This window comes from Eptatretus burgeri, chromosome 19 (assembly GCF_056783735.1).
Source record: "Eptatretus burgeri isolate ZD-2024b chromosome 19, Ebu_testis_v1, whole genome shotgun sequence".
In the NCBI taxonomy this organism is placed as follows: Eukaryota; Metazoa; Chordata; class Myxini; order Myxiniformes; family Myxinidae; genus Eptatretus; species Eptatretus burgeri.
In genome coordinates this window covers 1,424,916-1,446,580 of record NC_140979.1, presented here as the reverse complement: position 1 = coordinate 1,446,580, position 21,665 = coordinate 1,424,916, and the positions used below count along the sequence as shown (strand labels likewise).

The following is a 21,665-nucleotide window of genomic DNA, read 5'->3' as shown; positions in this document are numbered from 1 at the left end:
AAATCGGTACAGTCCTTCATTGCAGTAATCAGAATCCAATCCAATCTATTGGGATCATACTCTGCAGAGAGCATCAGTGCTGCCAAAGTAGTCTCCTGTCCTGGACGGGTCACCACTCCAACACAGGATACTTGAACAGCTCAATCATCGCAACAAGCTGGTACTCAGGTTGCTGACCTCAGAAGGATGGCAGGCTGAGTCAACCCCAGCTGGTATTACTTGAACAGCAAAGCAGGATTTGAACTCAGGACTCTCGTGTCACAAACCCACCAATCTAACCATTAAGCCAACAACAAGCATACATTGCAATAGTACGCAATTAATACATGTATGTGTGGTCAGGGTGCAACTGATGTAATCCATACATATATCGTCACATGGCTTCATGCATGGAGCGAGTCGTAATGGTCTTATCGGTCTAAGGATCTTCAAGATCTTATGGGTTTTTGTGGTCTAAAAGGGTTTTGGGGTATTAAAGGGCCTTCAGGCTCTTAATGGTCTTCAAGGGTGTTTGGGATCTCAAGAGGTCTTAGGGATCTTTGGGTTCTTAAGGGTGTGTAAAGTTTGAGGTGGTGAATGAAAATACCCTGAGGACAATCCCTGGATCAGACTTGGTCTGTGTGTTAAAGGTGGTGGTTGCCAGCCCAGTGGTCTTTGCAAAAAACGTGAACATACAGACAGACGACCAATTATATTTATGAGATGACACTTTGAACCTCAACAGAAATAGCAAGTTAGAACATTCCAATGAACATCTTGTGTGTTTCATATCCAGTCTGACAAACTGGCAACCCATTTCGTGCCCACGACTTGATTCGTTGACGTATTTTCGAGAAATGCTCCGTTGTTCCACATCAAAAACACTGAAGCAAAAAGCAAAGATGAAATCATCAGGAGGAACCTGGTTCAGATTCATATTTCAGATTCTCCTCCTCTCCCCTCAAACCATCCAAGCACAGTCAAGTAACTCTTAAAAAAATAAAAAAAAGAATACAGATCAAAAAATTAAATAATTCTGCCTGCCAGACCATGCATCTGATCAAGTTTAAATTAAAAACATGTGTTCCCCATCACGATACGACTGGATCACATTTGTGAAGTTTCACATCAATTGGTGAAGCGGTTCCAAAGAAAACATTATTTAATATTTTTCATCAATCCAATGAGGCTGTTAAACCATGTGACTTCTGACGTCACATGTGTAAAGTTTCGCCTCGATCTGTTCAGCCACTTAATGAGGGTAACAATCAAAACTGGGTTCCATCCAAACCACAAAACAAAGTTTCCTTCAGTGAACGTCCACTTACGGCAATCATCTTCATCACTTCCATCACTACAGTGATATCGGCCGTCACAACGCCAGGATGCAGTCACACAGTCCCCATCTTGGCATTTGAAGTGGGTCTTCTCATCACAAGAAAAATCTACACAAAGGTCAAAGTTCATGTTTCAGCTTTTGACATCCAATTAAAATATTCCATCAAGATGTAAAACTCCATCAAAATCTGCAGAGGATGTGTGTGTGTGTGTGTGTGTGTGTGTGTGTGTGTGTGTGTGTGTGTGTGTGTGTGTGTATGTGTGTGTGTATGTGTGTGTATGTGTGTGTGTGCGTGTGTGTGTGTATGTGTGTGTGTATGTGTGTGTGTATATGCGTGTGTATGTGTGTGTGTGTATGTGTGTGTGTGTATGTGTGTGTGTATATGCGTGTAAGTATGTGTATGTGTGTGTGTGTGTGTATGTGTGTGTATGTGTATGTATGTGTGTGTGTGTGTATGTGTGTGTAAGTGTGTGTGTGTGTGTGTGTGTGTAAGTGTATGTATGTGTGTGTGTGTATGTATGTGTATGTGTGTGTGAGTGTGTGTGTGTGTGTGTGTGTGTGTGTGTGTGTGTGTGTGTGTGTGTGTGTGTGTGTGTGTGTGTGTGTGTGTGTGTGTGTGTGTGTGTGTGTCTGTGAGTGTGTGAGGGCACTCAAGGTCATGAGTAATAAGAATCCGAACTCGCACAACCAGAACCACTCTCGTCCCACGCGGGTGTGGGAGGAGTTCAGCGCACACCCGGACAGCACAACACACCACGAGCACATGGAATGACAGAACTCACTGAAACCCAAAACGAAAACCAGGTGGATTACAAAGGAGAAATATCCCAACCACATTATTCGGGAAAACATCCCTTGTGCTGGAAGGAGACAATGAGAGGCCACAGAACCACTCAAGAGAACAAGGGTGAAGATGCTCGAGAAAAACACGAAACCTGAGATTCAACAAGAAAGAAAAAAAAAAACGAAAACACAACGAGCTGGACAAGACCAATCGAGCTGAAGCAAACGATACTGTAACTGCTCTGTTCCTGATTGGTCAAAGAACACCACGTGTGTTATGCACGAGGATTCCAGCAAACAAGACTGGACCAATCAAGTTCGTGATGCACCTCATGCTGCATCGCGAATCCTGGCGGCACGTGATACCATTGGACCAATCACGTTCGGCGATGTACCTCGTGCTACATTCTGACAAACTCTGGATCAGAACGAGCTTTGATTGTTCAAAGTAGTGGAGGGTGGTGATAACCTCTGAGGGATGGTAATGACCAAGGAGGAAAAGCGATTCGTCGTTTTGATTTGTTGAAACGTGGAGGAACGGAAGGAATTATTCTCCTCAGATCCACGAACAACACAGAGATGTCTGTTTCATAACCCGAATCACTTCACTGCGTCATTAATAATAATATTTTCTCCTTGTTTTAAATGTATGATTTTCTTTTTATGATCAACGTTAAAAAGTTTAGTGACAGCTTTCGACATTTCCTTCATCCGTGAGTCTTCATCGATATTTGTGAAAATTTGATTTCCGCTGTCCTGGTCACGCGCGGTGCCGCATCGCGAAGCAACCACTCAATGTGACGTTCAGTCCTTTTCCAACTGCAATGGTCTACAAGGCTGGACCTGAACTTGTGATGAATATCAAGAAATCGGTAAACTTCGAAAGTAGGGATGGCCCGGACACTCCATTGTCTCAACAGAACATAAATACTCAAAAAGATCCACCAAGATAGAAATAAAAACCAATCAATGAGCGACCAGTCACGTGTGGAGAATCCCTCATCCGATCACACTCATTAGACTTTGGGACATCATCGCTGAACAAGAACAATGAGACCCATCAGGGCCCGTTTGTCATTTCTAGCTCGCCTGTTCGAAGAACAGAGAGCTATAGCGATACCCCCGGTGTGAGCGTGAAAATGTTTAAATTTTTGGTGCAAGTTATTTTTTCCTTTCCAATGTTTTTATCTACCACACTATTTTTATACGCCCGATATATATATATATATATATATATATATATATATATATATATATATATATATATATATATATATATATATATACATATACATATACGAGCTGAAACCCCGTCACAGACGGATTCTGTTCATTCAACCACCCTCACCAGCTCACACACACTCGAGGGACATGGACTTGACAGGGTGTGCTTGCCCCCGCCTACTCTTCCCCCGCCCCTGCCCCATTCCCCCCACCCCGCCCCTGCCCCATTCAATCTGCTTTCTGCCAACCAAAAATGTAATTACCCCAGCCCCGCCTCTTCACTCCCCGCCCCCCCGTCTTTTGATTCCCCGCCCCACTTGCCCCCGGGCCCCCCCCCCTTGTCCATCCCCTCACACTCAACTCCGCCTCATTCAACCCAGTCCCCGCCCCATTCCCCCCCTCGTCTCCCGCTTTCAATTTGCTTACCTCCGCCCAAAAATTTCCTTACCTTGCCCCCCCACCTTTTCACTCCTCGCCCCCATCTTAACGAAAAGTGTTTATTCTGCTTCAGAGTTGAAAGTTGACTATTGCCACTATGTGCGATGCACTGTTACAGGTACGAAGTTTCTTTCAGTCCAGGTCATAGTACCGAGAAAAACGTGACGCGACCGCTCCGAGGAGCACAAAATTGGTCCTTCAGTATTAATATAAATATATATGGATATATATATATATATATATATATATATATATATATATATATATATATATATATATCTTCTTCTTCCTCTTTCAGCTGCTCCCGTTAGGGGTCGCCACAGCGGATCATCCAAATGATCCGCATCGTGATTTGGCACATGTTTTACACCGGATGCCCTTCCTGACGCAACCCTGGTCGCCTCTTACGACACAGGGATCTGGTACACCTATTTTAACCGGGGTATACACCGGCCCAGTACTCATTGGTACTCATTCCGCCGACCTCGGAAGGATGACAGGCTGAGTCAACCCCCTGGTGTTATACGACTTGGTATATACATATATACACATACATACATATATATATATATATATATATGTATATATTGTAACGGCTGTGGAAATTCGCAAACCACCATTCAGGTCCCGTAGGTGAGATATCTCTTAAGTACATGTGTAGTTAGCCCCAAACCCGTTGTTTGGAGGGAATAAATGTGATTTGGCGGCCACATTGGCGGCTCATCACAAAGACACGGGTCGGATCCACCCGGTCTCGCGGACCTGACCGCTCTTTCAGGTACTGCGCAAATATTGGCCACAGGCCCCATCTGCCCCCTTGTCTTTGAGGGTGGCCCTTTTCTTTTGCTTTTGAGTAAATGTGTTGTTGGCGCCGTCAGTAAAGTAAAACTGTGTAAGTGTTGCCGTGTGCTCGCGTAGTCGATAGTAGATCTGCATTGTTGTGTTTCTATTGTAGCATTTGCTGTAGGTGCATAATTGTTGTAATTGTATATGTGTGCTCTCCGTGTGCCGTGGAATAAATGTGCATTATGTTGAACTGTTTTCCCGTTTCGCTTCGTCTTTTCTTTTCTTGAATCTCCATCTTGCTTCACGTAAAGGGTTGGTAGTGGGCTTAATACGCCCGATAATTAATCGGAACCGTCGAGGCCGACGATAACACCGCTCGGTTATCCCGATAGTACGGAACAGGTCGCTTAAGTGGCCCGTGTCCGGATTCGACCTGCGGCGAGGTGCGATCGCCCGGTCTACCCTCCGCGTGGGTACTTAGGTTGGTCGAATTTGGCGAACAACCCTATCCCACGCGGGGGGCTGATTGGCACGATCGTGGTGAGGTCGAAAGCCCCACCCGTGACTAGCTCCCGGCGTTAGTCCGAGAGGGTCACGACAGAATTGTCCGTCCGGTGGGCGATGTGCCGCGATTCGAGTTACGTGGCCGTTCGCACGCCGGCGGGCGCGAATTTGCAACAATATATAGATATATATATATATATATATATATATATATATATATATATATATATATATATATATATATATATATATATATATATATATATATATATATATATATATGTTGTTGTTCATCTTTCGGCTGCTCCCGTTAGAGGTCGCCACAGCGGATCATCCGTTATGATCCGCATACTGATTTGGCACAGGTTTTACGCCGGATGCCCTTCCTGACGCAACCCTGGTCGCCTCTTACGACACAGGGATCAGGATTTGGGTTTCGCCATGATTCCGGGCTGCTCTACACCCTGCCCAGTGCAGAGCCCCCGTCCTCAAACGATCCTCCAACCCAAGCCTCCGAGTAGCCGGATTACAGGCGCACGCCACTACGCCCGGTATATATATATATATATATATATATATATATATATATATATATATATATATATATATATATATATATGTATATATAATTCCAGCAATCTGTGTGTCTGTCTGTCTGTCTGCGACCGCCGTTTCTCGACGACCGCCGGACCGATCTCATTGAAACTTGCCAGGAATATCGCCGGGGCCCCGCAGATGTGCCTTTTCGAGGTTTGAGTCGATCGGACGATCGGTTCCCAAGTTATGGCCATTTTACTGCTTTTTCAGTGTTGAAAAGGTGTATATATGGCAGCTGAAGGTGTTGTTCCACCTTCTCACCTTATCATGCAATTTTGTTTCCCAAATTATTAATAACCGGACGATCACCGGTCCGATCGGATTGAAACTTGCGAGGAATATTGCCGGGGTCCCGCGGATGTGCCTTTTCGAGGTTTGATATCAATCGGACGAGCGGTTCCCAAGTTACGGCCATGTATCTGTCGACCAATGACAAGACACGGTGCTATGACATCACGAAACACGTCACAATTAACGTTTATTTATTTATTTTTTGTACGATTGACGGTCCGCTCTGATTGAAACTTGCCAGGAATATTGCTGGGGACCCGCGAATGTGCCTTTTCGAGGTTTGATATTAATCGGACGAGCAGTTCCCAAGTTACAGCCATTTATCTGTCGACCAATATCTGCGAAAGAGGGGGACGGGAGAGGGGGGATGAGAGTGGGGGCGAGACTAGGGGGGATAGGAGGGGGCAAGAGAGGGGGGAGAGAGAGGGGAGAGAGAGGGGGCGAGAGAGGGGGTGAGAGAGAGGGGCGAGAGAGGGGGTGTGAGAGTGGGGGGGCGAGAGAGGGGGGATGTGAGTGGGGGGGGAGAGAGGGGGCGCGAGAGAGGGGGCGAGAGAGAGGGGCGAGAGAGGGCTGGACATACTGGCACTTACCTACGGGCACGCACCTATGGGCCCGCTCTACGGGCCCGTACTAGTAGATTGAAAGGATTCCACAAAATTGCATTCCTTTGTCAAGGAAGGGATCAGAGGGGTGGGAGATTCTACGACTGTCAATCAGCCTGATGGGGGCAGCTACACAATGCAATTAGCAGCCAGACAATGCAATCAGCCTGATGGGGGCGGGGTCGCTTGACAATGCAATGGGCTGCCAGACAATGCAACGCCAGACAATGCAATCAGCCTGATTGCGGCGGGGTCGCTCGACAATGCAATGGACCACCAGACAATGCAACGCTAGACAATGCAATCAGCCTGTGGGGCGTGGCCGCGACGCAATGCAATGGGCCGCCAGACAATGCAACGCTAGACAATGCAATCACCCTGATGGGGTGTGGCCGCCAGACAATGTAACGCAAGACAATGCAATGCAACATTCCACCAACATCGTGTCATCAACTCGACCAGTCACGTGGGTTGTGAAAGAAAACGCCGTAAAAGATGTATTTGCTCTCTTCTGGAGTTGTGTTGTTGCGTGAATGTGGAGAAGAAACCCCGGAGAGAATTAATGGAGATGAATCGGAGGAACAAACTGAAGCACGACTGCAAGGAGTTACAAAACAATGTGGACGAGCTGGTTGGAATCAAACGTGACACCGACGTCATGATCTTCAGCGAAGCCACGAAACTTGTGGTCAAGCTCAAAGAGACTGAGAGGATCAGGCTCATGGAAGAGATACATCAGCGGCACCTGAGACAGAACTTTCTGATCCCGACAAAGGCAGCACTTGAATGGGAACAGGGAGTTCAGATTACAATGAGGGAATGTCAGGTTTGGAATAAGGGTGTTTAAAATAGAAAGAGGAAATGTCAGGTTTTGAGTAAGGGCGTTCAGATTACAATGAGGGAATGTCAGGTTTAGAAGAAGGGTGTTTAAAATAGAAAGAGGGAATGTCAGGTTTGGAATAAGGGAGTTCAAATCATAACGAGGGAGTGTCAGGTTTGGAATAAGGGCGTTCAGATTACAATGAGGGAATGTCAGGTTTAGAAGAAGGGTGTTTAAAATAGAAAGAGGGAATGTCAGGTTTGGAATAAGGGAGTTCAGATTACAATTAAGGAATGTCAGGATGAGAAGAAGTGTTTAGAATAGAAAGAGGGAATGTCAGGTTTGGAATAAGGGTGTTTAAAATAGAAAGAGGAAATGTCAGGTTTTGAGTAAGGGCGTTCAGATTACAATGAGGGAATGTCAGGTTTAGAAGAAGGGTGTTTAAAATAGAAAGAGGGAATGTCAGGTTTGGAATAAGGGAGTTCAGATTACAATTAAGGAATGTCAGGATGAGAAGAAGAGTGTTTAGAATAGAAAGAGGGAATGTCAGGTTTGGAATAAGGTAGTCCAGATTACAATGAGGGAATGTCAGGTTGAGAAAATAAAATATACCATCAGAGATGGGGAATCCCCCGCCATTGAAAAATAATTGAAATCAGATAAGCGGTTTTCCATTTATTACATAAAAACATTTTTTTCAAGATGGTCGCCCCAGTCGGCCATCTTGGATCCGGTTCCGGCCAAAGTCAATCGGGTTCTTCCTTTTCAGGTGGTGCATGTGTGACCCAAATTTCAAATCGATATGGTGAACAGTTTGAGTTATCGCACTCACAGCTATAAATGTTGACGCCCAGCCAGCCGGACGGACGGACGGACGACCCGGTGACAACAATATCCCCCTTCTGCCACGCGGCGGGGGATAAAAAATGGAGTTCAGATTACGAGGGAATGTCAGGTTTCGAAGAAGGGTGTTTGCAATAGAAAGAGGGGATGTTAAGTTCAAAATAAGGAAGTTCAGATTACAATGAGGGAATGTCAGGTTTGAAACAAGGTGGCGGACCTCAAGCGCCCTTTGGAAATATGGAGGGGAGGGGGGATATCTTAGACATTGCGGGTGGGGCAGGGGTGTGGGGGGCGAGGCTGAGGAGGAAACATTAGAAGACAGAAAGACCACCGACCTGCCTGCACTGAGAGTGAGAGACCCAAAGACTCAGCTTTCACAGCGTGAAGCAGAGAAAGGTGAGAGGTGGGAGCTCCAGCCCAGAGGGGAGAGCAGTACTCCATCAGGCTGCGGATGAAAGGAGAGCAGTACTCCATCAGGCTGCGGATGAAAGCTTTATATGTGGTCAGGAGCTTAGGTGTGTCAAGGAAATACTTTGCACGACAGAGGATCCCCAGTCGGCGATGTCACAACTTGGCACAATTCATCAACTCCCCGTGGGGTGTGCAAGAGTGACGATGACGTCATCGGTGAAGTTGTATCCCATTCATAATTTATTTTATTTTTGTATCCACCGTGGAGGATCGTAGGAGAGCACACACACAGAAACGCACAAGGGGAGCATACACATGCAAATCCCAAGAAACATAGCAGGATTACACTGGCAAGATTGAACAAGTTGTTTCACTCAAATGTTTCCTTCGCATGTTCAAAGTAATTTGGATACGAAATAAAGCCAACATGAACAGGAAATAAATATTTGTTCACGAGCGCCAGTCAGAGTGACCACTATATTCGTTATGTCTGTGTGTCTGTCTGTCTGTCCAGAGCATAACTCCGTGGACTTTGATCCGATCTTGATGAAACTTGGTTATGTGTTCGATATCAATGTCTGGTTGTGTTTTCCTGGATGAGGTTGTGCTACGCCCATTGTGAGTGGAGCCACGCCGAAAAAATAGCCATTTTTAGGGGGTAGTCGGATTAAAAATCTATCTTCTCCGAGGGAATTGACTCAATGGAATGGGTTCTTCGGTATTTGAATAGCAAAATGAATTATCGAAAACTTGTTGTTGTCCGATTTTCCATTTTCGTCCCAAGGTCAAGGACACAAGGTCAAAAACTTAGAAAATTGGGAATTTTGACATAAAAATCATCCGACCGCCCAAACTTTGAGAGGGAGGATAACAATATTTTTTAATTATAACTTGGTTAAAAATTATCACATTGTCTCATCCTTGACTTGAAACAATCTAAATCGTGAAGTACCGCTCGTCAGCCATTGTAATATTCCGACTTGTTTATCTATCGAAAATTCCAGCAATCTCTGTGTGTCTGTCTCTCTGTTTGTTTGCGACCGCCGTTTCTCAACGACCGCCGGTCCGATCCGATTGAAACTTGCCAGGAATATCGCCGGGGCCCCGCAGATGTGCCTTTTCGAGGTTTGATGTCAATCGGACGAGCGGTTCCAAAGTTACGGCCATTTTATTGCTTTTTTCAGTGTTGAAAAGGTGTATATATGGCAGCTGAAGTGTCGTTCCACCTTATCACCTTATCATGCCATTTTTTTCTCAGAATAATGATAACAGCATCTTAATAATAATAATAATAATAGCACAATAATTGGCAGTACACAATAATTGAATAAAAAGAATAACGTGATACAATGACCAATGTCTGTCAACCAATAACGACCTATATATTGTCTGTCAATCAGACAGGACACGGTGCTATGACGTCACGAATGACGTGACAATGCTTCCTCTTCAGATTGAAACTTGCCAGGAATATTGCCGGGGCCTCGCGGATGTGCCTTTTCGAGGTTTGATATCAATCGGACGAGAGGTTCCCAAGTTACAGCCATTTATCTGTCGACCAATGACAAGACACGGTGCTATGACGTCACAATCAATGTTTATACGCGAGGCGGCTTGGCCCCGCCTCCAAGCACGTGTATGTGAAGTCCGTTTATGCAGATATGCGGATCAAGGGAGGTTCAAGCCCCTTTTTGCCCGACCAATGGCTGAACAGAGGGTGGCGTGGCCCCGCCTCCAATCGCGTTTTGATCCGCATATTTGCATATCGGCTCCTCCTGAGACCGATAAAGAGAGGAGCGCAAGGCGACTCACGAGCGTGAGTTGGGAGAACAGCGGGGCAGAGCGTGAGTTGAAAGCATGAGTTTGGAGAAGAGCGGGGCAGAGCGTGAGTTGGAAGCGTGAGTTGGGAGAAGAGCGGGGGCAGAGCGTGAGTTGAAAGCGTGAGTTGGGAGAATAGCGGGGCAGAGCGAGAGTTGAAAGCATGAGTTGGGAAAAGAGCGGGGCAGAGCGTGAGTTGGAAGCGTGAGTTGGGAGAAGAGCGGGGCAGAGCGTGAGTTGAAAGCATGAGTTGGGAGAAGAGCGGGGCAGAGCGAGAGTTGAAAGCATGAGTTGGGAAAAGAGCGGGGCAGAGCGTGAGTTGGGAGAAGAGCGGGGCAGAGCGTGAGTTGAAAGCGTGAGTTGGGAGAAGAGCGGGGCAGAGCTGAGTGGAACTGAGAGAGGGTGAGTCGAGCTTGGAGAGAAGTTGCGGAGGAGTTGCAGGGAAGACGGCGGATGGCGACGAGGTCGCGGTGTGGGGGTCGCTCGACTCGTCGCTAGATCCAGGCCGACCAGCCATACCCCTCTCCCTGAGCATCAACGATTTCCCCCCCCCATTCGCGCTGAGATAGTGCCGGGGGGCCCCCGTTCCCCCCCCACCCTAAACGTGGTGCCAACGGGACCGCTCGCGCGGAGCACGCCGGAGAGGACTCGCCGACCACGCCAGGGCACGGAGTGGGGGCGCAGCGGCGCGAACATTGCGGCTTGCCCGCCATCGCGTCACGAGGATGCGGGTAAGACCTCCCCGGTCTCGTGGACCTGGCCGATCTTCCGGGATTCACGTACATTTGGTCTATGGGCCTGTCTGCCTCCTTGCCTGTGAGGGTGGCTTTTTTCCTTTGCTTTTTGCGTAAATGCTTGTGGTGGCGCCGTCTTTCAAGTAGAACTGTGTAAGTGTTGCCATGTGTACGCGTATAGTCGGTTTTAACTCTGCATTTGCTTTTGTTGCATAATTGTATGGCTGTAAATACATGCGTCTGTGTGTGTGCGTGAATAAAATGCATGCTTGTTGAACTGTTCCCGCTCTGCTTCGTCTCCTTCCTTTTCATTGACTCTCCATCCTGCATCGCGTAAGAGATTCGTAGTGGGTTTAAAACGCCCGGTAATTAATCGGAACAGTCAAGGCAGACGATAACTCCGCTTGGTTATCCCCGTAATACAGAACGAACCGCTTAAGCGGTTCGTGTCCGGAGTCGGCCTGTGGCGTTGTACGATCGCCCGGTCGACCACTCGCGCAGGTACTTAGGTAGGTCGAATTTGGCGAGCAACCCTATCCTGCGTGGGTGACCGATTGGCACGATCGTGGTGAGGTTAAACCCCCACCCGTAACTGGCTCCGGGCGATAGTTCCCGGAGGGTCACGACTGAATTGTCCGTCCGGTGGGCGACGTGCCGTGATTCGAGTTACGTGGCCGATCGCACGCCGGCGGGCGCGAATTCGCAACAATATTAATCGGACGAGCGGTTCCCAAGTTACAGCCATTTATCTGTCGACCAATATCTGCGAGAGAGGGGATGGGAGAGGGGGATGAGAGTGGGGGCGAGTGAGGAGGGGGAGAGAGGAAGGGCGAGACTCGGGGAGAGAGGGGGAAAGTGAGGGGGAGAGAGAGGGAGGTGGGAGTGGGGACGAGAGAGAGAGAGCGAGAGAGGGGAACGGGAGAGAGGATGTGAGAGGGGGTGTGAGAGGGGGGTGTGAGAGGGGGTGTGAGAGGGGAGGTGGGAGTGGGGGCGAGAGAGAGAGAGCGAGAGAGAAGGGCGAGAGAGAGGGGCGAGAGAGGGGGAGAGAGAGGGGGTGGGAGTGGGGACGAGAGAGAGAGAGCGAGAGAGGGGACGGGAGAGGGGGTGTGAGAGGGGGTGTGAGGGGGGTGGGAGTGGGAGCGAGAGAGAGGGGCGAGAGAGAAGGGCGAGAGAGAGGTGCGAGAGAGGAGGGGGAGAGAGGAGGGCGAGACTTGGGGGAGACAGAGGGGGGAGAGAGAGGAGGAAGAGAGGAGGGGTGAGACTCGGGGTGAGAGAGGGGGAGAGAGTGGGGGGAGAGAGAGAGGGGAGGGAGAGAGGGGGAGAAAGGGGAGGTGAGAGAGAAGGGGCGTCACAATTCAAGAGAGGGGAGAGAGGAGGGGCGAGAGAGGGGGGGTGAGAGAGAGGGGCGAGAGAGGAGGGGCGAGACGAGGGGGAGACGAGGGGGGAGCGAGGAGGGGCGAGAGAGAGAAGCGTCACAATTCTTCTTGGTTTGATATGACGTCACAATTGACGCTGGGGACCTGAGTATGTTTCCCAGGTGTTTCCCAAGTTATGGCCATTTATGATACGGTTGGTCCGATCTAATTGAAATAATGCCCCAATCCAGTCGTTGTTTGCGCACCTCCGGGCCCGCCCCTACGTGCCCGTACTAGTATTAAAAATATATCAAAATTTTTTTTTAAAACACTCATACAAATAGTGCAGGACCCTGTCGGGCCACTCCACAGAGTTTAGTGAAACAACTAACACTGGTGAAATTACAGAACATTTCAATGGCACGAAAATTAACAAATAAAAAAATGATGAAGTTTCACATTCAAGTAGAATTCACAACCAGGGTCAGGGAGTCGACGGTGACATTTCACAGTCGAAAGGCCAAAAGATAAACACCATAATGTAATACGACTTGGTCAACCTTGCAGCATCTTCAGTGTTGTTCTTCATTCACTCCAACCATCTGAAAGCAAAACAAAATGTTCAGAAAAGTGCCTGACAGGTAATGATAAACCTTATGAATAAAGAACGTTTATTACATCATGGTACGTGTGGTCATCTGGAAATGAACGGTCCACTTTAAACTCTTCATCATCTGGAGTCTCCTTGTATACAGGGTTCTCAAACCGTGTAGTTTTGACTTCCAGGAGCCGCCGTTTGCGGAAAATGTAGAACCCAGTTGCGCAAGCCAGAACAAGCACTGGGGGAGCAGTTTGTTCAGATCAGCTGTGAAATTTCATCGATCACTTGCATGGAAGCACATTGACAAATCAATGGAAATTGTCGGAACCAAGGATAGAATAAAATATACTTACGTAGTGGGACATTTACAGCAGCTGCTGCTGGAGAAGAGTTGTTTCCCTTTCCTTGAAGAGCAGGTTCAGCTGAAAAGTAAGAACGCAATGAATGCTGGGAGTAAAGGATGGCTCGTTTCATGCATTGCCAAATGTCATCAGCAAATGCTGCAGGTTGGATAACGGGTGGAAGCTCGAATAAAGAAATAAATAATAATATTGGAATGCAAACTCCAAACATGATTAAAACCAAAGACGTCAAACGTCCAGTCATTGAGTTAGAACGACATGGTGTGGACAAGCAAATCAAACGTCAATACAATCCACGAACATCCTGTTCTTCCAACTCAAAACTACAAACCTGTGTGGGGAATTGGGAGGATGGTGATACGTGGTGGCTTGGATATTGCAGGTACGACCTCCCGCACAGGTGCAAGAGTCGTCTCACCTGTGGTGCCAGATGCAAGAGTCGTCTCACCCGTGGTGCCAGGTGCAAGAGTCGTCTCACCCGTGGTGCCAGATGCAAGAGTCGTCTCACCCGTGGTGCCAGGTGCAAGAGTCGTTTCATCTGTGGAGCCAGGTGACATGTTCAATTCTTGGATCAAATAGTAAAGGGATTAAAAGCTCCTGTTAGACGTTTTACAAACTTCAATTCGAGCCTTCAAACCGAGGAAAAGTAAACATGACACCTTTCGTTGTAGATGTCATGCCGGGAGTTTTCCTGGGAATGTCAGTCGGTGGTGCAGGTGCAAGCTTACCTTCAATGTCAATGTCACCTGTCAATGCACATGTTGGAATAAATATGAGATCATGACAATGAACTAAACACAATTCATGGTCTCCATTATGGGGGAAAGCTAGGAAGGGGTGGAGGAGAGCGAGGCCTCACCACACATCACTATACACTCCGGGAGTCTCATAAAACAGAGAGGAGTAGTGGGGAGGGGAAGGGGGTGTTCTGGACATGCGTTTGATCGGGGGACGTGGGGAAAAGAGGGGGTGGAGGGGGAATGATCCTCTAATGCCGACATTAGTACAGGATTGAGTGAAATTCATCCGCACAAGTGTTTGTGTCTTTATTTAATTTCCGCACATACGATAACCTCTCGAATATCTTGGTAACCTGAGAGACGAATTGTGGAATTGATCCGAGCAGCAGCTCTGATTGATAAAAAGAAACAAACACAAACAAACAACTTTCATTTGTCCAATTCGTACATTCTTTGACCCCTGTTCCTCTCCTCGACCCCAAGAGAGTTGTCTGGTGGTTGACTGGGTTTTGGAGGAGGCTAGCTCGCATGAGGAGAAAAGAAAGCATTGTGAGGGGAGGGAAGGCAAGGCAGCCTCAGAGGAGGGGAAGGTAACCTGATGGAAGGGGGAGGCAGCATGAAAGCAGTGTGACGGGAAGAGAAGGCAACATAAGGGGAATGGAAGACAGAATGAGGGAAAGGGAAGGCAGTGTAAGAGCAAGTCAAGGAAGTGTTAGGGGATTAATGGCAGCATAGCAGGGTATTCCAATCTTGATAAAACACATCCAAACAGAAACGTATTCTTTGTAACCGCCGTGTTCAAAATAAAACCACAAGAGAGCATTTAAATACGAAATCCCAAACCCATACCATCGACCTGGCTGAGGACTCCCAGCATATTAAACCCCCGCCCTCCCCAAAACCATTTTCCAAACCTCCTCACAGTCCATGGAAACGTGCACCGGTAATCAGCTAAAGAAATAATCTCAACCAATGAATGCACAGCATCTTCACCACAATCAATTTCATCGGCTCCGTTGTTGCAATCTTCGTCCCCATCGCACAGCCAAGCCTTTGGTATGCAATAAATTCTCACTCGACCACCACATGCAAACTCCGTAGGAGGGCAGCTGCTCTCATTGTCTGAAACAAAAGCATTGTCAGGCATCGCCATCACAACTATTGAAGCAAGACCACAGGTCTGTTTTGTTTTTGTAATGAAGGTGGGAAAAAACAAAAAAAAACCAGGCCGATGAGCTCAAAGATAGTCATCGCACCAACAAAGCGGTCATGTTAATATGCTTAACGAAAATATGGGATAATTAAACTCCGTATTAGAATATAAAACAGTACTTGAACTCACGACAGATTGCTGGATCTTCATCAGATCGGTCATTGCAGTCCACATTTCCATCACAAACAAAATCTGAAGGTAAGCATTTACCTCCACCACAAACAAAATTATGAGGCAGACAGGTGTGAGAAGCTGCATAATCCACAACAAAAAGAAAACAAGAAAAATATCAATCAGAGATTGCACACCCTCACCAGGAATTGTGTTGTGTGGTGTTTGTGCACTGGTGTGTTACGTAGTTAAAAAGAGATGCCATCAGAGCTTCCATTTTATAACTGCTGGCATTGATGACCGGGTACCAAGCCGGCCAGGAACCAAGCCGGGTACCAAGCTGGGTACCAATCCAGGTACCAAGCAGTGCTGCTTTGATGGGACACCTGACCCTGACGCATTAAGTTTTTATTATTATTCAATTTAATTTGGAATGAGATTAAAATAAATCAAACCAAATGGAAGACCAAATCGGTACAGTTCTTCATTACAGAAATCAGAATCCAATCCATTGGGATCATACTCTGCAGAGAGAATCAGTTCTGCAAAAGTAGTCTCCTGTCCTGGACGGGTCACCACTTCAACACAGGATACTTGAACAGCTCAATCATCCCAACAAGCTGGTACTCAGGTTGCTGACCTCAGAAGGATGGCAGGCAGAGTCAACCCCAGCTAGTATTAATTGAACAGCCAAGCAGGATTTGAACTCAGGACTCTCGTGTCCCAAACCCACCAATCCAACCATTAAATCAACAACAGGCACACAAACATTGCAATAGTATGCAATTAATAGATGTACGTGTGGTCAGGGTGCAACTGATGTAATTCATACACGTATTGTCACATGGCGTCACAGATGGCTTCACGCATGGACGGAGTCGTAATGGTCTTATGGGTCATAGGATCTTCAAGGTCTAATGGGTTTTTGTGGTCTCAAAGGATTTTAGGGTATTAAGGGTCTTCAGGCTCTTGATAGCCTTAAAGGGTGTTCGGGGTCTCAAGAGGTCTTTGGGTTCTTAAGGGTGTGTAAAGGTTGAGGTGGTGAATGAAAATACCCTGAGGACAATCCCTGGATCAGACTTGGTCTGTGTGTTAAATGTGGTGGTTGCCAGCCAAGCGGTCATTGCAAAAAAAGGTGAACATACAGACAGACGACAACTTTTATTTATGAGATGACACTTTGAACCTCAACAGAAACAGCAAGTTAGAACATTCCAATGGACATCTTGTGTGTTTTATATCCAGTCTGGCACCCTGCCTTGCTCTTTACAAACTGGCAACCCATTTCGTGCCCACTAATTGATTTGTTGACGTATTGTTAAGAATATGGAACCCATGAGCACTCAACATGCAGGTCCCCATAGCTCAGTTATTTCAATTAGTAAATGTGGATAGATTGCTCCTTTCCCCTCTGTCTAATAGGAATTAATTGTGCATGCGCTGCGAAGTTATTCTATAGATAGGCTTTTTACACTTATAACAACAACATCAACAACAACAACAACAACAACAACCTTCCCCTCGCTTCCTCAACCCGACGCCAAAGCGCCCGCGGTGGGCGGAGTTCAAGGAGGGACCTTGCGGCGGCTCTCCACCAATCAGGAAGATGCGAGCAAGTTTGCCGTCGGTCGGCAAATGGGCGCAGAGCGAGCTCCAAGAGAAACAGAGACTCTTTGGGGGGCGGGGAATCGAGACGCCCCGACACGCCCCCCGACCAATCATGGAGAGATGACCGATTTCCCCCCGGCGAATGAAGCGTGCGAAGAAGTGAGACACGTCCCCCCCCCGCCCCCACGAAAAAGAGGGAAGAAAGAAATGGGACGGCATGGTCATCTGGCTTCTGGTCTCGTCTGGTCGCTGGTTTTTGGTCACGTCTCATCGCTGGCTTCTGGTCTCGTCTCGTTGCTGGCTTCTGGTCTCGTCTGGTCGCTGGCTTCTGGTCTCGTCTGGTCGCTGGCTTCTGGTCTCGTCTGGTCGCTGGCTTCTGGTCTCTTCTCGTCGCTGGCTTCTGGTCTCGTCTCGTCGCTGGCTTCTGGTCTCGTCTCGTCGCTGGCTTCTGGTCTCGTCTCGTCGCTGGATTTGGTCTCGTCTTGTCGCTGGCTTCTGGTCTCGTCTGGTCGCTGGCTTCTGGTTTCGTCTCGTCGCTGGCTTCTGGTCTCTTCTGGTCGCTGGCTTCTGGTCTCGTCTCGTCGCTGGCTTCTGGTCTCGTCTGGTGACTGGCTTCTGCTCTCCTCCCGTCGCTGGCTTCTGGTCTCGTCGCTGGCTTCTGGTCTCGTCTCGTCGCTGGCTTCTGGTCTCGTCTCGTCGCTGGATTTGTTCTCGTCTTGTCGCTGGCTTCTGGTCTCGTCTGCTCGCTGGCTTCTGGTTTCGTCTCGTCGCTGGCTTCTGGTCTCGTCTGGTCGCTGGCTTCTGGTCTCGTCTCGTCGCTGGCTTCTGGTCTCGTCTGGTGACTGGCTTCTGCTCTCCTCTCGTCGCTGGCTTCTGGTCTCGTCGCTGGCTTCTGGTCTCGTCTCGTCGCTGGTTTCTGGTCTCGTCTCGTCTCTGGCTTCTCGTCTCCTCTGGTCGCTGGCTTCTGGTCTTTTGTCGTTGCTGGCTTCTGGTCTCGTCTCGTCGCTGGCTTCTGGTCTCGTCTCGTCGCTGGCTTCTGGTCTCGTCTCGTCGCTGGCTTCTGATCTCATCGCTTGGTGAAGGAGCGTGCTGGAGCCCGACTCTGCACTCCGTACCCGGTGCTTGCGGCGGCATCGAGCTGCAGGTTCAAGTCCCACCGAGCCGGATCGTCAAGGGCCGCACGAGACAGGAAGGTCCAAGATAGCTCTGGTTTCTAGCTCATCTTCCCTCGAGCTGGGAACCTTCAATAAAGACCTCGAGGTCCATCTTCTTTTGGGGTATTTGTGTGTGCGTGTGTGTGTCCTTGGGCCCCGTCTACAAGTAGAAAATGTTAAGTGCCTGTGTTTGCTTGTACATTGAATGCATTTCTTTCAGTAGGTTTAACTCTGCTCTTGTGTGTTCCCTTCCTCCCATTATAAATAAATCCCCTGTTAAATGTTTCAGCTCGTTTCTGTGTTTCTTTCATTGGTTTAGCACAGTGCATGTTGGGAAATTGGGAAGCGGCAAATTGTAACCTCGGTAACCATCCGCTCGGGTTACGCATGGTTCGAGCACGCTAATGGCTCGTTCCGCTCGAGCTCCGCCGAGGGTGAATTTCCCCAGTAGTTTGGACGACATGGGTATTTAGGTAAATTGAAATTGGCAATCGACCCTATCCCACATGGTTGACCTATTGGCGATCTTCGGTCCGTTAAGGGATCCGTCGGCTCCGGAGTTATCCGGGGTGACGACCTATAAATTCCGGGTGTTCGGTGGAGCCGACTCTACTGAGCCATCTCACGGTCGTGCTCACCGCCGAAACTCAGCCCCACAACAGTATTTCCTCCTGTAGAGAAATGGCTCGTTGTTCCACATCAAAAATGTGCTCGTTGTTCCACATCATCACTTCCGGTTCCGGTTTTGAGCGGCAAGAGGTCTCCTTCGGGGCTCCCTGCTGACATTCTCAAAGTTAAGTTCCGGTTGTTATTTGTCCCGTTTTAACTGTTTAATTTTCTCACCTACATGTTAATGTGTGTTCCTAGTTCGGTTTTGTTTCAAAAATCGTGCTATTTTGTGAGTATTTATGTCGACGTTCTTACCTGGTGTTTGAGGCCTAGTCCTAGGCTTGAGGCCTACCGGTTCCACTTGGTGTTCGATCGTTTTTTTTTTGTTTGTTTGTTTTTTCTCCCCATTACCTTCAATTTCTATCCTCCCCATTACCTTCAATTTTCATCCTCCCCACTTTCCAAACATCCCCCATTCTCCCAACTAATCTCTTTCTTATCTCAAAAAAAAAATAAAAAAAAAATAAAAAAAAATACCCAACACCAACAACAACAACAACAACAACACGCTCACCTTCTCCCGATTCTGCTACTTCTTCTTCCTCTTAACTTCCTCCTCGTCTTCCTCGATTTCTTTTTTTTTTTTTTACATTTCCATGACCTAATCTGTTGAACTCTCTCATACATTAATATTAACAACAAAAACGATCTTATGATGCTTCATCTTCCTCTCTCACACATGTGGTACTCTTTACTGTTTCACAATGCACTACTCTTCTGCTATTTCAACAGACTGCTTTCATTTCGACCTCTCCTTCATTCCTTGCCTAAAAAATCCAACTATTACAGCGCTTCTTCTCTCCATGCTCTGAATTCGCCTTCATTGCATCCATCAAGAATTGTGTTAAATCGCATCTCTGACCTAAAACTTTTAAAAACCACAGTTTGCCATGGATGCTCGCTTTCCATCAACCATTCTTTTTTCCAACTTCAGTGCCAACTCACCCCCTCACCCCTCACTCTCACTCTCAAAGCAACCATCCACTCTTCTCCCTCCAAGCCTCCCTCTCACCTCTTTCAAAATTCCCCCCTCACCTTTCTCCCACCTTTCATCCCCCCTCACTCTTCCTTCTCTAAGTTGCCCCCCTCTCATCCACCAACCTGCCTCCCTCCACTGCCCTCTCACCTCCATCTCTTCACTCCACCTCCTCAAATACTCAACTGCCATCTTCCTTGTCTCTTGTCCCCCCTCTCTCCCAGCACCACAGAGCCTTTTCTCCTCCTCATTCGGCCCCCTCCCCTCGCTATTCTGCAATACCCCACACTCCTTCAGCAACCCTCCTTACCTCCCCCCTCGTCCCTCGTCCTACCCTCCCCCGCCCCCTCCACCTCCTGCACCCAAAGCCTCCTCCCCTACCTCTTCATTAAAAGTGTGGACCTCAAATATCCGGGGCCTTCGCTCAAACCTTTCAGATCTTTCCATGCAGGTTGCCACTGACAAACCAGACTTTATCTGCCTAACAGAAACTTTTCCTCTCCCAAGACGTGTCTGACTCCCAAGTATCTCTCCCTGGTTACTCCCTCTTACGGTATGACAGACCTGAGCCTCGTCCTGGTGGAGGTGTTGCTCTCTTCATCAAAGACTCTATTCCTCACTCTCCCTGCACTGCTCTCACTCCCCCACACCCCCAGGAATACCTCTGGCTTCGGCTTCCCCTCCACTCCCACCTCATGTTTATATGTGTACTGTACCGTCCACCGAACAGTGATGACTCCATCTACACCTCACTCTCCGAAAACATGGACCATCTTCTATCTTCTCATCCAAACTCTCTCTTCCTCTTATGTGGCGACTTCAATTGTCATCACGCCAGTTGGCTAGGTGTGGGTACCTCTCTCACCTGCCATGGGACATCAGCAAAAGCTTTCTGTGACTCATTGGGACTGACTCAATCGGTCAACTTCCCGACCCGGATCTCAACCAATGGTACTCCATCTCTTCTGGATCTGATTTTGACAAATTTCCCTGACAATATCTGCTGCTCTTCCTTCGCTCCAATTGGTTCTTCTGACCACGTCCTTGTCAAAGTGGACATCTCTCTGGCTGTTATCAGAGAACCACCTCACCGCCGTCGAGTCTGGCATTTCACTCAAGCCGACTGGCAGGGTCTCGAGCAGCCATCAAACTTACAGACTGGTCTCCTATCACTACTTTCTCAAACATCAACTCATCCTGGGAATTCTTTCAAAGAAACTTGCTCTCCCTCATGCACAGATTTATCCCCTCTCGTGTTCAGTTGTCTTACCCTTCCTCCCGCCCTTGGTTTACTGAAGCTTGTGGCGAGGCAGTTGTCCTGAAACAACTTGCCTTTGCCTCATGGAAAGCAAACCCAACTGAGGCAATCTCAGTTCTTTCCACAAAGCTCGGAACAAGTGTGTAGCTACCCTCAGGAGAGCCAGAAAACAACATCTTTCTCATCTCAAGTCTGAACTCTCAAACCTCTCTCCCTCCTCAAAATCCTGGTGGCGTTTAATCAAATCTGATTCTGGTGTATGTTCCCCCTCCATCCCCTCCCTTACCTCAAATGGCCGCACTGCTGATTCCACACGTGATAAAGCTGAATGTCTAAACTCGGTGTTTGCAGCTAAATCTTGTGTCCCAAACCCATCACTATCTCTACCCACTTTACCCAGTCGCACCCAACTGTCCCTGGACTCTGTATCCTTTTCTCCTGACAAGGTG

General features: G+C 47.9%; 1 protein-coding gene across 9 annotated transcripts in view; it reads right to left on the bottom strand.

Moving 5' to 3' along the window:
- LOC147008372 (uncharacterized) overlaps positions 1-21,665 on the bottom strand; it is a 218,111-nt gene that overhangs the window by 84,195 nt on the left and 112,251 nt on the right. The window contains exons 1-2 of one of the 9 annotated variants that reach the window (XM_085864716.1): positions 8,542-10,952; positions 1,308-1,424 (exon numbers count right to left, since the gene is read on the bottom strand). The exons of 6 other annotated variants lie outside the window; for them this stretch is intronic. In XM_085864716.1, the coding sequence (XP_085720842.1) occupies positions 1,308-1,424; positions 8,542-8,680 (256 nt within the window). In that variant the 5' untranslated portion in view covers positions 8,681-10,952. Of the gene's footprint in view, positions 1-1,307; positions 1,425-2,100; positions 2,323-8,541; positions 10,953-21,665 lie in introns of those variants that run through there. 2 more of the 9 variants (XM_085864721.1, XM_085864718.1) reach the window with 2 other exon arrangements.